Here is a 13967-nt window from a genome sequence, read left to right as displayed (position 1 = left end):
AATGGGGATATGACATGGTTTACTGTATGTAACCATGTCTCATATCATGTCGGGTTTAGGAAGGAGATAGCAAAAGCCAGCAATTGAATTACCGGCTTTTAAGCTATCTAGCGCTGTATGAAATATTAAAAAAAAAAATATATATATATATATATATATATATATATATATATATATATATATGTGTGTGTCTCCCTGACATATATATGTGTATATATACCTATTCTATGTGTATATATCTAATCTAAGCTGTCAGTGTGATTTTACTGTACACTGCGCTGAATTGCTGGCTTTTCAAAGGACACCGGTGCGTAAAAAACGGACAGCACTCGCATGGTGCGAGTGCTGTGCGTTTTTTTCTCGTACCCATTGACTTGCATTGGCGAGTCTCGTCCGAGAATCGCAGCAATACGCAGCATGCTGCGATTTTTTTCTCAGTCCGATTTCGGCTGAGAAAAAAAAATCGCATATGGAATGTCACCTATTAAATAACATTGGTCCGAGTGCAATCCGATTTTTTATCGGATTGCACTCGTCCGTTTTCCTCGCAAGTGGAAAGGGGCCCTTAGGGTTTTGTACTGGAGTCTCTCGGTAATGGGGAGCCAATAAAGGGATTGACAGAGGGGAGAGGCCGGGGAATAGCGGGGGGACAGGTGGATTAGTCGGGCAGCAGAGTTTAGAATAGATTGGAGGGGTGCGAGAGTGTTCGAGGGGAGGCCACAGAGCAGGAGGTTACAGTAGTCGAGGCGGGAGATGATGAGGGCATGGACTAGGGCTTTTGCAGATTCTTGGTTTAGGAGTGTACGGATCCGTGAAATATTTTTGAGTTGAAGTCGGCAGGAAGTGGAAAGGGCTTGGATATGTGGTTTGAAGGAGAGATCAGCGTCAAGGATTACCCCGAGGCAGCGAGCTTGTGGGACTGGGGAGAGTGGGCAGCTGTTTACTGTAATGGATAGATTCGTTGGGGAGGTCGTGTGAGATGGGGGAAAGACAATGAATTCGGTTTTGTCCTTGTTAAGTTTCAGAAATCTAGCGGAGAAGAAGGATGAAATAGTGGACAGACATTGAGGGATTCTGGTTAGTAGGAAGGTGATATCTGGTCCAGAGATGTAGATCTGTGTGTCATCAGCATAGAGGTGATACTGAAAGCCATGAGATTCTATGAGCTGTCCCAGGCCAAAGGTGTAAATGGAGAAGAGCACGGGCCCTAGAAGTGAACCTTGCGGGACTCCGACAGATAGGGAGCGAGGTGAGGAGGTGGGGTGTGAGTGGGAGACACTGAATGTTTGGTCAGTTAGGTATGACGAGATCCAGGATAGGGCCAAGTCTGTGATGACAAGGGATGAGAGGGTCTGTAGTAATAGGGAATGGTCCACTGTCAAAGGCAGCCGACAGATCGAGGAGGACAGAGTAATGTCGCTTGCTCTTGGCGGTTAATAGGTAATTGGTGACCTTAGTTAGAACAGTTTCAGTGGAGTGGTGTGACCGGAAGCCTGATTGTAAGCGGTGGAAGAGGGAGCAGGAAGATAGATGGGAGGACAGTTCAAGATGGACGTGTTGTTCTAGTAGTTTTGAGGCATAAGGGAGAAGTGATATAGGGCGATAGCTAGATACAGAGGATGGGTCAAGAGAGGGCTTTTTGAGGATAGGTGTGATTGAGGCATGTTTAAAGCTTGAGGGGAAAACACCAGTTGTTAGTGATAGGTTGAAGAGATGGGTTAGAGTTGGGATGAAGACTGTGGCGAGGTTTGGGATGAAGTGGGAAGGGATCAGGTCAAGTGCACAGGTGGTGAGATATGATCTTGAGAGTAGAGTGGAGAGGAGAAGTTGGTTTTCGAGGTGGATGGCTGGGTAGTTGGGAGGAAGGGCCGTGGGGGTTGTCGACTAAAACTGTCTCTGATGTTGTCAATCTTCTACTTGAAAAATGAGGCAAAGTCTTCAGCTGAGATGAGTGGGGAGGGAGGAGGTGCTGGGGGACGGAGGAGAGAGTTGAAGGTGTTGAATAACTGTTTAGGGTTGTGAGACAGGGAAGATATGAGAGATGAGAAGTAGGTTTGTTTAGCTGTGGCGAGTGTGGTCTTGAAAGTAGTGAGGGACTGTTTGAATGCGATAAAGTGCTCGTTGGAGTGGGATCTTTTCCATCTCCGCTCTGCAGCCCTGGAAGCTCGCCTCAGTTCTTTGGTCAGGCTGGTGTGCCAGGGCTGTCTATTGATTTTGCGAGCTTTGGTATGTGTGAGAGGGGCAAGAGATTCCAAAGCTGCAGCTATTGTGGTGTTATACAGAGCGGCAGCATCATCCGCATTGTGTATGGAACTTATGTCTGTGAGAGGGAGGAGGGATTCAGAGAGAGAATGTAGATCAAGGTGTTTAAGATTTCTGCGAGGGTGTGCAAGTTTGTGGGGTGGGGATTGTAGACAAGGAGTGGAGGGGGAAGAAAATGTGATTAGATTGTGGTCAGAAAGAGGAAGAGGTGAGTTAGAGAGGTTAGATAGAGAGCAGAGGTGGGTGAAGATGAGGTCCAATGTGTGACCATCTTTGTGAGTGGCTGCAGAAGATCATTGAGTGAGGCCAAAGGAGGAAGTGAGAGATAGAAGTTTAGTGGCAGCTGAGAGGGACGTGTCAATGGGGATGTTGAAGTCGCCCATGATGATAGTGGGGATGTCCGCAGATAGGAAATGAAGTAGCCAGGTGGTGAAGTGGTCAAAGAAGGTGGTGGCTGGCCCTGGGGGGCGGTAAATGACAGCCTGTTGGAGGTTGGTGGGGGCATAGATGCGCACAGAGTGCACCTCAAAGGAAGGGAGGGTAACAGAGGGTGGCAGTGGGCTTGGGGTGAAGGAGCAGGTACCTGACAGGAGAAAACTAACTTCTCTGCCATGCTTGCTGCTGGGGCGGGGTGTGTGAGAAAGGTGGAAGCCACCATAGGAAAGTGAAGCAGGAGAGGCTGTGTCAGAAGGGGTGAGCCAGGTTTCGGTGATGGCGAGGAAGGAAAGTTTGGAAGTAACAAAAAGATTGTGGATGTAGGAAAGCTTGTTGCAGTCAAAGCGAGCGTTCCATAGAGCTCCTGTTAGTGGGACTGGGGAAGCGGGGGCTGGGTGAATGGGTATAAGGTTAGAGAGGTTACGGAAGGTCGTGATAGAGCGTGGATGGGAGGTAGAACTGACTGTGGGAATGTGGTGAGGAGGACCAGGATTTGGAGAGATATCACCAGCAGTTAGAAGGAGCAGAGAAAGTGTTAGCAGGTGGGAGCAGGAGAGGGCATGAGGGGGCTGTCTGTGCTTGGAGACAGAGGATTGTATGTTAAGGAACAGTTCTGTGGAGGAGGTGAGGTGGATGGGGAGGATTGAAGAGGAGATGAACAGTTCTTTACTAGGCGTAGGGATTAGGGGAGTTTGCAGAAAGTGAAGAATTATAGGGGTGAAAGTGAAAACAAACAGAAACATTGTTTACAATGACTGTGGCCAGTTACTTTCAGTTCCCTTCTGGTTCAATTCTGGTTTTAATTCTAAATTAATCTTCACACTTATAGGACACACTTATAGGAATCACACAGCAGACTAAAGTCATTGCAGACTTGTACTATGAAATATATATGTAAAACTAAGTGCATTCAGGTGTGAAGCAGAGAGGAGGGGTCTCTGCTCATCTTGGTCAGAGAATTAAGGGTGGACCAGATGCATACAATCAAGCATTGAGTAAACCAGGTCATAAATAACACTGGGGTAAGCTGGGGTTAGCTGTAAGGCATACCATGTGAATGCTAGGAGCAGAGGAAAGTCTGTGTGAAAAGTTGGGTGATGTACTATGTGCACTTCATAGACAGACAAGGCAGGAGAGCAGGCTGGAGAGCTGGATGCATGAACATACCATGTGAATGCTAGGATGAATTAGATGAATGGTGTAGTTTGTAAAAAGGTGTCAATTATGGGGAGGGGGTTCTGCTGTTCTGGCACCTCACAGGCTCTGCCAATGTGACATGGCACCCGCAAATCATTCCAGCAACATCTGCCCTGTACAATATGGCGCTACTTACCTTCTGAGCTTTGCACGGTGTCTGAAAAGTAATTTTTGACCACATATAGGATATTGTCAAACTGAGAAATCATGTATCAAATTATGTAATCCATTTTCTCCTAAAAACTGACCTAAAACAACATTTTAGTTGAAATATTACATTTTTCATTTCAACATCCCAATGTTACACAATTCTGTTAATCATCTGTGGGTTTAAAAAGTTCCCTACAACCCTGGATAAATTCTTCAAGCGGTGTAGTTTCCAAAATGGGGTCACTTGTGGTGGGTTTCCACTGTTTTGGCACCTTTGGAGTTCCTCAAACGTCTATTCCGGCCTAATCTGTGCTTGAAAAGTCAAATAATGCTCCCACCCTTCTGAGCCTTGCCATGCGCCCAAACTGTAGTTTCCACTACACGTAGGACATCAGTATACGGAGGAGAAATTTCACAACAAATGATATGGTCCACTTTCTCCTGTTAACCTTGTGAAAGAAGGTCAGAACTGAAAAATTTGGCCTGGTCAGGAAGGTGGAAAGAGGCTTAACGATTGCAGAAGCTTTTGATGACATTTCTGTAAAGCTGCAGAGAACACACCAGATTGCTTTCAATTAATGTACAATTTTAATTGCATTTTATACATTGTTTCGCATATGGAAACAAAGTTTTCAATATCATGGTGGATGCCGACCTGTGATTTCTGGTAAGCAAATAGGACATTTTCTGTGATGAAGATTTACACCGTTGGTTTCACACTTTACTCGTCATTTGCGCAGATTCTTAACAGTCCAGCTGGATGATATATACATACACTCGAGCCATTCGACAAGGTAAAATGTGAGTTACATACACGCCGTGTAGTGAAGGTATCCATGCGAATTATATACATATTTGCATATCTTCACCCTTTGGCTGCCAGACATCGCTCAACACTTTTTTGCGCTGCAATGGTTAAAAGAAATCTGGCAGCAAAAAGTTTACCAAAAAAAAAAACAAAAAAAAAAAAACACAAAAGTTTTTCTTTCTTTTTTTCTGAACATTTCCATCTTTTTTTTCAGACAGATATGTATCAACAAAAAAAAAATATAAAAATAAAATAAATGAAACCAAAAAAAAAAAAAAAAAAAAGGTGCACGTATCGAAGCGGTCAGCCGACTCCGTTGTATGAAACTTGTGCAAATCTATTTCCAAGGAACACTGGCATTAAATAAAGGAAATTAAAAAAAAAAACAAAAAACACACAACAGACAACGCGGGGGGTTCGGTGCTAGGATATCTCTCCGGCTTGTCCAGAATTCGTCTAGCAGTCTTATTTCCTGACGTGATAAATAGAAAAAAAAACAACAACTTTGATACGGATTGTCTTTTTTTTTTTCCTTTTTTCTTCTCGCGGAATGTGCAAAAAAAATGACAGATTTCTTTCTTGCTTTGCTTCCCGTGACCTACAAAGGTTGCAGTGAAATGTATCGTGGCCGGCAGAAGGCGTCGTACATCGGGCGACAGCAGAGCTGGGGAATGGCTTTAAGACAACTTCGAGTCTCAGAAGACGGGAGAGGGGGTTGAATAGCGGAGGAGCAGAAATATCGAAAAATTCCTTTAGTCTGGCATCAAAAGGGGGGGGGGGGATATTCTGGATTATTGGACAAAATACTAGCAAGGGCGGAGAATCAACAGGAGTTACTAAAATACTGCTTTATCGCTTTCTGCATGCCATATTATCAAATGCTGGATAAAAGGGTTATTTCCTTCAATGGAGAGCCCCGTCCTTACTCCGTCGCAGCCCCTTTCTTAATTCTATGGGCGTCTTAGGTGATCAGCAATATATTCCTCTACCCAATACATAGAGGAGGTTCTAACTGTGGGAATATCCCTTTCAGAAAAGGTCACTAATTTCACCTCCGTTTTGCTCTTCTAACCTTTAAGTGAATGTTCTAATTTGCATCTCCTGACTACAGCGTCATTCTGTAGTCGGGCAACGCCCACTTTTGGCCAAAAACCAGAAAATTAAACCCCCTTTACCCTAAGCTAACGAGCGTGACCTTTCAAACTGAGCTCTAATTGACGTATTTTCAAAAAAAGGTTTACGTTTCGCCGCTCGTAACTCCATAAGTAAGTGAACCCACACTGCCACATGTTCAGGATGCCCTCTGGTCCATATTATTTTAAAAAAAAAAAAAAAAAAAAATGAGAACATTTACGTCCCCAGCTCACGTAGTGTTTTGACAGCGTACAACAGGGTCTTTTCATCCCTGAGGGGTCTATAAGGTCGGCAGAGCTGGGGGGGCATGCAGGGAAATCTGTAACAAGGTCCATGTACAAGGCATCAGAGAATGTCCGGCTATGTACAGTGTGGGGGGTTTCAGTGCTTGGTGGTTGCATACAGAGACGTTTTTTCTTTTTCATACGATGGATCCAGATTTATGTTGGAAGGTGAAATAATTTCATGTTGCTCAAATTCATAGATATATATAAAAATAATAATAAAAAAATAAAAAGACAAAACAAGAGGGTTCTTCATTCACTGTGCGCTGGGTGGTCAGCGCTGAACGAGAGGATGCGCTCCTCCTGTCGTTAGCTGGTCAGCTGGGCAAAGTCCACAACTTTCAGTCCAAAGTAATATAGAAAAAAAATATATATATACGTATCAATGGTCAGGATTCTGCATCGGTGCAAAGTACAGGTTGCTTTGGTGGCACAGCTAGGAGACCCTCTGCTTCTTCATGCATCTGCAGGAGGAAAGACACAAAGAAACCAAAAGAGTAAAGGACATCTCTGTAGAAAGCCTCTTCACAGAGAAAGCAAAAACACCGGACAGCACGGATTACTATTTGCATATTTTATATTTGTTTTTAGTCCCCATTGGTGACTAGGAATAATTGCTTGTGTATACGGCAATACCACTATGTTACAGTTGAAATTATCTCGTGTGGTGAAATATGTGTATATACATCTATATGTGTGTAGTGACATATGTCTAGGGTTATGTGTGTGACTAGTGATAATGTAACATCTGTCCTGAAGGCAAGTCGCACCTAGGTGTTAAATAGGTACTTCCTTGGGACTAGTAGAAATTGTGTCTCCATATCTCACCAGGAGGTCTAGCTAGAGCCAAGAAGAAAAGTAACATTTGGCACCTCCTAGGTCTTGGAGGGGAGGTGTTAATTGCGGCCTGAGGGCATCTATTCCTGAGAACTTTTTCACAAGTGTCTCAAGAGAAAAATAATATATTCATTAGTAGCGTGGCCGTGGCCAATCAGAAAGCCAGCAATTATGATATTAACCTGAGGGGCCGGTCTAGAAACCTGACCTCCAGACCAAAGTTATAAATTTAGGCTGCAGACAGAAAATTGTGTTCACATGATGGGGGCAGCCTGAGAAGCTGGTGTGATCCAATCTACATTCGTCCTACCCTCAGGGAGCAGAAAGCAACTACCAGTTAGATAATTTCTGTAAGTTTCTCCTCTTTATTTTATACTGTTTTGCATAAGTTGTAAGTCTTTTTATTATCATATTTTTATACCTTTTTCTTATTGTAAGCATTGAACCTTTTGTTATTAAAGTATAAAACTTTAACAAGTTGAACCTTAAATGTTCTAAAGAATCCATAGCCTAAGGTGTGTGAGCCTTATGAGTGATAGTCATTATTAGTATTATTAGTTCCGGGACTCATCGCCCGTGTATTCGGTGAGTGGTGGCAGCGTGTATGAGCGGGTGTATGGCCTGGGTCGGAGTGTGATTTATGCTCCCATTACAGTATAGGACAGAGGTTGAATGCTGGACTGAGAGAGGGGAGATAGATAACCCTTCCAGGCACAACCCCAAGTCACGTGTGAGAGCGGACACGTGACGAATTAGTGACACCACAGAGAAGGGATCTGTGACATCTCGTATGAAGCTCATTGATAGTTTATCACAATTGTGCTGGGGGTGCAGTGCTCCTGACTGTGAGATCATAGTCATAGTAAGTGGTCCCAACCCTATTAGAAGCAATCACAGAATTGTGTGCTGGGGGTGCAGTGCTCCTGAGTGTGAGATCATAGTCACAGACTGGCACCAACCCTATTAAAAGCAGTCACAGAACATTGTGCTAGGGGTGCAGTGCTCCTGTGTGTGAGATCATAGTCATAGAGACTGGCACTAACCGTATTAAAAGCAATCACAGAATTGTGTGCTGGGGGTTCAGCGCTCCTAACTGTGAGATCATAGTCATAGTAAGTTGTCCCAACCCTATTAGAAGCAATCACAGAATTGTGTGCTGGGGGTGCAGTGCTCCTGAGTGTGATATCATAGTCATAGCAACTGGCACCAACCCTATTAGAAGGAATCACGGAAAGGTGTGCTGGGGGTGCAGTGCTCCTGACTGTGAGATCATAGTCATAGTAAGTGGTCACAACCCTATTAGAAGCAATCACAGAATTGTGTGCTGGGGGTTCAGCGCTCCTGTGCGTCAGACATCATAGTCATAGTAACTGGCACCAACGCTATTAGAAGCAGTCACAGAACTTTCTGCTTGGGGTGCAGTGTTTCCGAGCGTCAGACATCATAGTAACTGGTCACAACCCTATTAGAAACAATCACAGAATTGTGTGTTGGGGGTGCAGTGTTCCTGACTGTGAGATCATAGTCATAGTAACTGGACCAACCATATTAAAAGCAGTCACAGAACTTTCTGCTTGGGGTGCAGTGTTTCCGAGCGTCAGACATCATAGTAACTGGTCACAAACCTATTAGAAACAATCACAGAATTGTGTGCTGGGGGCGCAGTGCTCCTGACTGTGAGATCATAGTCATAGTAACTGGTCCCAACCCTATTAGAAGCAGTCACAGAATTGTGCGCTGGGGGTGCAGTGCTCCTCATTGTCAGACATCATAGTCATAGTAACTGGTCCCAGCCCTATTAGAAGCAATCACAAAATTGTGTGCTGGGGGTGCAGTGCTCCTGACTGTGAGATCATAGTCATAGTAACTGGTCCCAGCCCTATTAGAAGCAATCACAAAATTGTGCGCTGGGGGTGCAGTGCTCCTGACTGTGAGATCATAGTCATAATAACTGGTCCCAGCCCTATTAGAAGCAATCACAGAAATGTGTGCTGGGGTGCAGTGCTCCTGAGTGTGAGATCATAGTCATAGTAAGTAGTCCCAACCCTATTAGAAGCAGTCACAGAATTGTGTGCTGGGGGTGCAGTGCTCCTGATTGTGAGATCATAGTCATAGTAAGTGGTCCCAGCCCTATTAGAAGCAGTCATAGAATTGTGTGCTGGGGTGCAGCGCTCCTGACTGTGAGATCATAGTAACTGGTCCCAGCCCTATTAGAAGCAATCACAGAATTGTGTGCTGGGGGTGCAGTGCTCCTGATTGTGAGATCATAGTCATAGTAAGTGGTCCCAGCCCTATTAGAAGCAGTCACAGAATTGTGTGCTGGTGTGCAGTGCTCCTGAGTGTGAGATCATAGTCATAGTAAGTGGTCCCAGCCCTATTAGAAGCAATCACAGAATTGTGTGCTGGGGTGCAGTGCTCCTGAGTGTGAGATCATAGTCATAGTAAGTGGTCCCAACCCTATTAGAAGCAGTCACAGAATTGTGTGCTGGTGTGCAGCGTTCCTGACTGTGAGATCATAGTCATAGTAAGTGGTCCCAGCCCTATTAGAAGCAATCAGAGAATTGTGTGCTGGGGTGCAGTGCTCCTGAGTGTGAGATCATAGTCATAGTAAGTGGTCCCAACCCTATTAGAAGCAGCCACAGAATTGTGTGCTGGGGTGCAGCGCTCCTGACTGTGAGATCATAGTAAGTGGTCCCAACCCTATTAGAAGCAGTCACAGAACATTGTGCTGGGGTGCAGTGCTCCTGACTGTGAGATCATAGTAAGTGGTCCCAGCCCTATTAGAAGCAGTCACAGAATTGTGTGCTGGGGGTGCAGTGCTCCTGACTGTGAGATCATAGTCATAGAGACTGGCACCAACCCTATTAAAAGCAATCACAGAATTGTGCGCTGGGGGCGCAGTGTCAGAGATCACAGCAGCTTGTCCCAAATCTACTAGAGATGAGCTCTAGAAAAACGGGCTATGTTTCAATTCCTTGCAAAGCCGGCTGTCTGGAGGACTAGCGGTCTTCATTCTCAGGATCAGCGAAGACCAAGGCGTCAAACTCCTACGATTGTAAACTTAATAGTGGTAAGAGGTCACGGTTTTCAAAATGGTGGTTTCTCAGGTACCAAAATTTTTTGGTAAAAAATGTCGCCTGGCCAATATTTTCATGGGAAAACCATTCATGTTTTACAGCAGTTTACGGGGTGCTTTTAGGGCCACAAGCATGGAATTTAAGAAATCTCCATCATAGTCCTAAACAACGTTGCCAACGGCTGGCAAATTTCCAGTAACGTACGGAACAAGAGAATACACCCGAAATCAAAGCAAATGCTTCACAAGCATCTATGAAGAAGACTTCTAGATACAGTAACAAGGATCAGCAATGCTCATACTCACAATCTGAAATTGCACATCCTGGAAAAGCTCCTGAATAAACCTCCGGGACGGGAGACGAAACGTGCAATGTGCTAATAAGTAGGAAACCTCGGAGTAGAGGCAAATGTCATCGAACGCTTGAGGAAACTTCTCTTTAATCCTGTAACAATGGAACAAACAAAGCGTAATTAGTGCAGACTGCCGGCGACGCGGGAGATGAGCGCGGATAACACAGCGTGACGGGTTATGATGAAATGTTCCTCTATATTCTCAGCAGCCACGACGCCTGCGGACCGCGAGCGTCATCGTCACATATCTGCATGAATATAATGGATGTCCGATGCCTGACCACCAACACGATTACAGCTCCGAGAGTAAAAACAGAGCAGAACATCTGATGTGACGTCCTCTAGTGAGACCTATATCCGAACTTTAGTAATGATAAATAAAACCGCTAAATATCAAAAAGTAGCAAAATCCTGGCTGTACATACACTGAATATATGAAATATGCCATATAGTGAAAACTTAAGAGGACAAAGGGTGATATGTGTGCGCCCACCAGCCACGACAAGGCGACCTTTCTTTGATGGAACCCTAATCACTTTTTGTAGCATACATTTGGGGGAAGTGACGGCCTCAATGTGTGCCTGAGCTTCTCCCAATCAGTCTAAGTCTGGTTTTAATTAGTGCTGGATCCTACCTGCCCTTTAAATTAGGCTTTTTATTAGCAGGAAAGATACCGATATATCTGATAGAAAAGGTTAGGATTCCATCAAAAATAAAGTCACCTTGTGGTGTAGTCCGTATGGCAGCAAAGGTTGGAGACCAATATTTTGAGGAGGGCTTACGCCTGTGCATGATGATAAACAGTTTATAGCAATATACAGTTGTCGGGGTCGTCACGACAATACCCTTCATCCACCAGTCATTCCAAATCAGATTAGGAGCATGTTGGTACCGGATAAGAATGAGTCAGACACAATGTTGGTTCAAACTCATTGCACGCTCGTGTGTAACGTCACAGCAACTGAATTGTTTATTTCATATATATAACATTATATAGTCCATATTGACACAGTTAGGTCCATATATATTTGGACAGAGACAACATTTTTCTAATTTTGGTTATAGACATCACCACAATGAATTTTAAACAAAACAATTCAGATGCAGTTGAAGTTCAGACGTTCAGCTTTCATTTGAGGGTATCCACATTAAAATTGGATGAAGGGTTTAGGAGTTTCAGCTCCTTAACATGTGCCACCCTGTTTTTAAAGGGACCAAAAGTAATTGGACAATTGACTCCAAGGCTATTTCATGGACAGGTGTGGGCAATCCCTTCGTTATGTCATTCTCAATTAAGCAGATAAAAGGCCAGGAGTTGATTAGAGGTGCGGTGCTGCATTTGGAAGGTTTTGCTGTGAAGTAAACATGCGGTCAAAGGAGCTCTCCATGCAGGTGAAACAAGCCATCCTTAAGCTGCGAAAACAGAAAAAACCCATCCGAGAAATTGCTACAATATTAGGAGTGGAACAATCTACAGTTTGGTACATCCTGAGAAAGAAAGAAAGCACTGGTGAACTCATCAATCCAAAAAGACCTGGGCGCCCACGGAAGCAACAGTGGTGGATGATCGCAGAATAATCTCCATGGTGAAGAGAAACCCCTTCACAACAGCCAACCAAGTGAACAACACTCTCCAGGAGGTCGGCGGATCAATACCCAAATCTACCATAAAGAGAAGACTGCATGAAAGTAAATACAGAGGGTTCACTGCACGGTGCAGCCACTCATAAGCATCAAGAAGAAAAAGGCTAAAAAACATCTAAAAAGCCGCACAGTTCTGGAAGAACATTCTTTGGACAGATGAAGCCAAGATCAACCTCTACCAGAATGATGGAAAGAGAAAAGTATGGCGAAGGCGAGGTACAGCTCATGATACAAAGCATACCACCTCATCTGTAAAACACGGCGGAGGCAGTGTGATGGCGCGGGCATGCATGGCTGCCGGTGGCACTGGGTCACTAGTGTTTATTGATGATGTGACACAGGAATGAATTCTGAGGCCTTCAGAGCCGCCATACTGTGTGCTCAGATCCAGCCAAATGGAGAAAAACTGATTGGTCGTCGTTTCATACTACAGATGGACAATGACCCAAAACATAAAGCCAAAGCAACCCAGGAGTTTATTAAAGCAAAGAAGTGGAATATTCTTCAATGGCCAAGTCAGTCACCTGATCTCAACCCAATTGAGCAGCATTTCACTTGTTAAAGACTAATCTTCAGACAGAAAGGCCCAAAAACAAACAGCAACTGAAAACCACCGCAGTGAAGGCCGGGCAGAGCATCAAAAAGGAGGAAACACAGCGTCTGGTGATGTCCATGAGTTCAAGACTTCAGGCAGTCATTGCCAACAAAGGGTTTTCAACCAAGTACTAGAAATGAACATTTTATTTACAATTATTTAATTTGACCAATTACTTTTGGTCCCTTTAAAAACAGGGTGGCACATGTTAAGAAGCTGAAACTCCTAAACCCTTCATCCAATTTTAATGCGAATACCCTCAAATGAAAGCTGAAAATCTGAACTTCAACTGCATCTGATTTCTTTTGTTTAAAATTCTTTGTGGTAATGTCTATAACCAAAATTAGAAAAATGTTGTCTCTGTCCAAATATATATGGACCTAACTGTATAACTTCTCATATTTGCTTCATAATGATGCCATGATATCTTACGTTAGGAGTCCGGTTTCATGACCCTTTGTTCCTACAGAACTACTTAAATTGATGACGAGTCTTAACACTTCTTTACGAAGCAATATCCGGCACATAGGGGTATCTTCAGGAATTGATTTTCCTCCTGCGGAAAAATTCTAAAATGTATCTGTTTTCAAGTTTCTCACATCATTCGCCATACTGGAAACTCAGGTTTAGATAAGATTTAACAAGAGCTGTATCAACCAGTCTACAGTGAGCTCCCCCTAGTGGTGACTGCATAAATTTATGTAGTGAGCTCCCCCTAGTGGTGACTGCATACATTTGTGTAGTGAGCTCCCCCTAGTGGTGACTGCATAAATCTGTATGTAGTGACCTCCCTCTAGTGGTGGCTGTATAAATCTGTGTGTAGTGAGCTCCCCCTAGTGGTGGCTGTATAAATCTGTATGTAGTGAGCTCCTCCTAGTGGTGGCTGTATAAATCTGTATGTAGTGAGCTCCCTCTAGTGGTGACTGTATAAATCTTTATGTAGTGAGCTCCCCCTAGTGATGGCTGTATAAATCTGTATGTAGTGACCTCCCTCTAGTGGTGGCTGTATAAATCTGTATGTAGTGAGCTCCCCCCTAGTGGTGACTGTATAAATCTGTATGTAGTGAGCTCCCCCTAGTGGTGGCTGTATAAATGTGTATGTAGTGAGCTCCCCCCTAGTGGTGACTGTATAAATCTGTATGTAGTGAGCTCCCTCTAGTGGTGACTGTATAAATCAGTATGTAGTGAGCTC

The 13967-nt window shown here is 44.1% G+C and overlaps 1 protein-coding gene across 2 annotated transcripts in view; it reads right to left on the bottom strand.

Annotated features, from left to right (window-relative positions):
- Positions 1 to 5394: 5394 nt before the first annotated feature.
- RICTOR (RPTOR independent companion of MTOR complex 2) overlaps positions 5395 to 13967 on the bottom strand; it is a 94773-nt gene continuing 86200 nt past the window's right edge. For both annotated transcript variants that reach the window (XM_069745924.1, XM_069745925.1), the window contains exons 36-38: positions 13208 to 13331; positions 10490 to 10628; positions 5395 to 6734 (exon numbers count right to left, since the gene is read on the bottom strand). In XM_069745924.1, the coding sequence (XP_069602025.1) occupies positions 6660 to 6734; positions 10490 to 10628; positions 13208 to 13331 (338 nt within the window). In that variant the 3' untranslated portion in view covers positions 5395 to 6659. The remainder of the gene's footprint in view (positions 6735 to 10489; positions 10629 to 13207; positions 13332 to 13967) is intronic.

Source organism: Ranitomeya imitator, chromosome 1 (assembly GCF_032444005.1).
Source record: "Ranitomeya imitator isolate aRanImi1 chromosome 1, aRanImi1.pri, whole genome shotgun sequence".
In the NCBI taxonomy this organism is placed as follows: domain Eukaryota; kingdom Metazoa; phylum Chordata; class Amphibia; order Anura; family Dendrobatidae; genus Ranitomeya; species Ranitomeya imitator.
The sequence above is the reverse complement of the archived record's forward strand: the minus strand, read 5'-3'. Positions and strand labels throughout refer to the sequence as shown.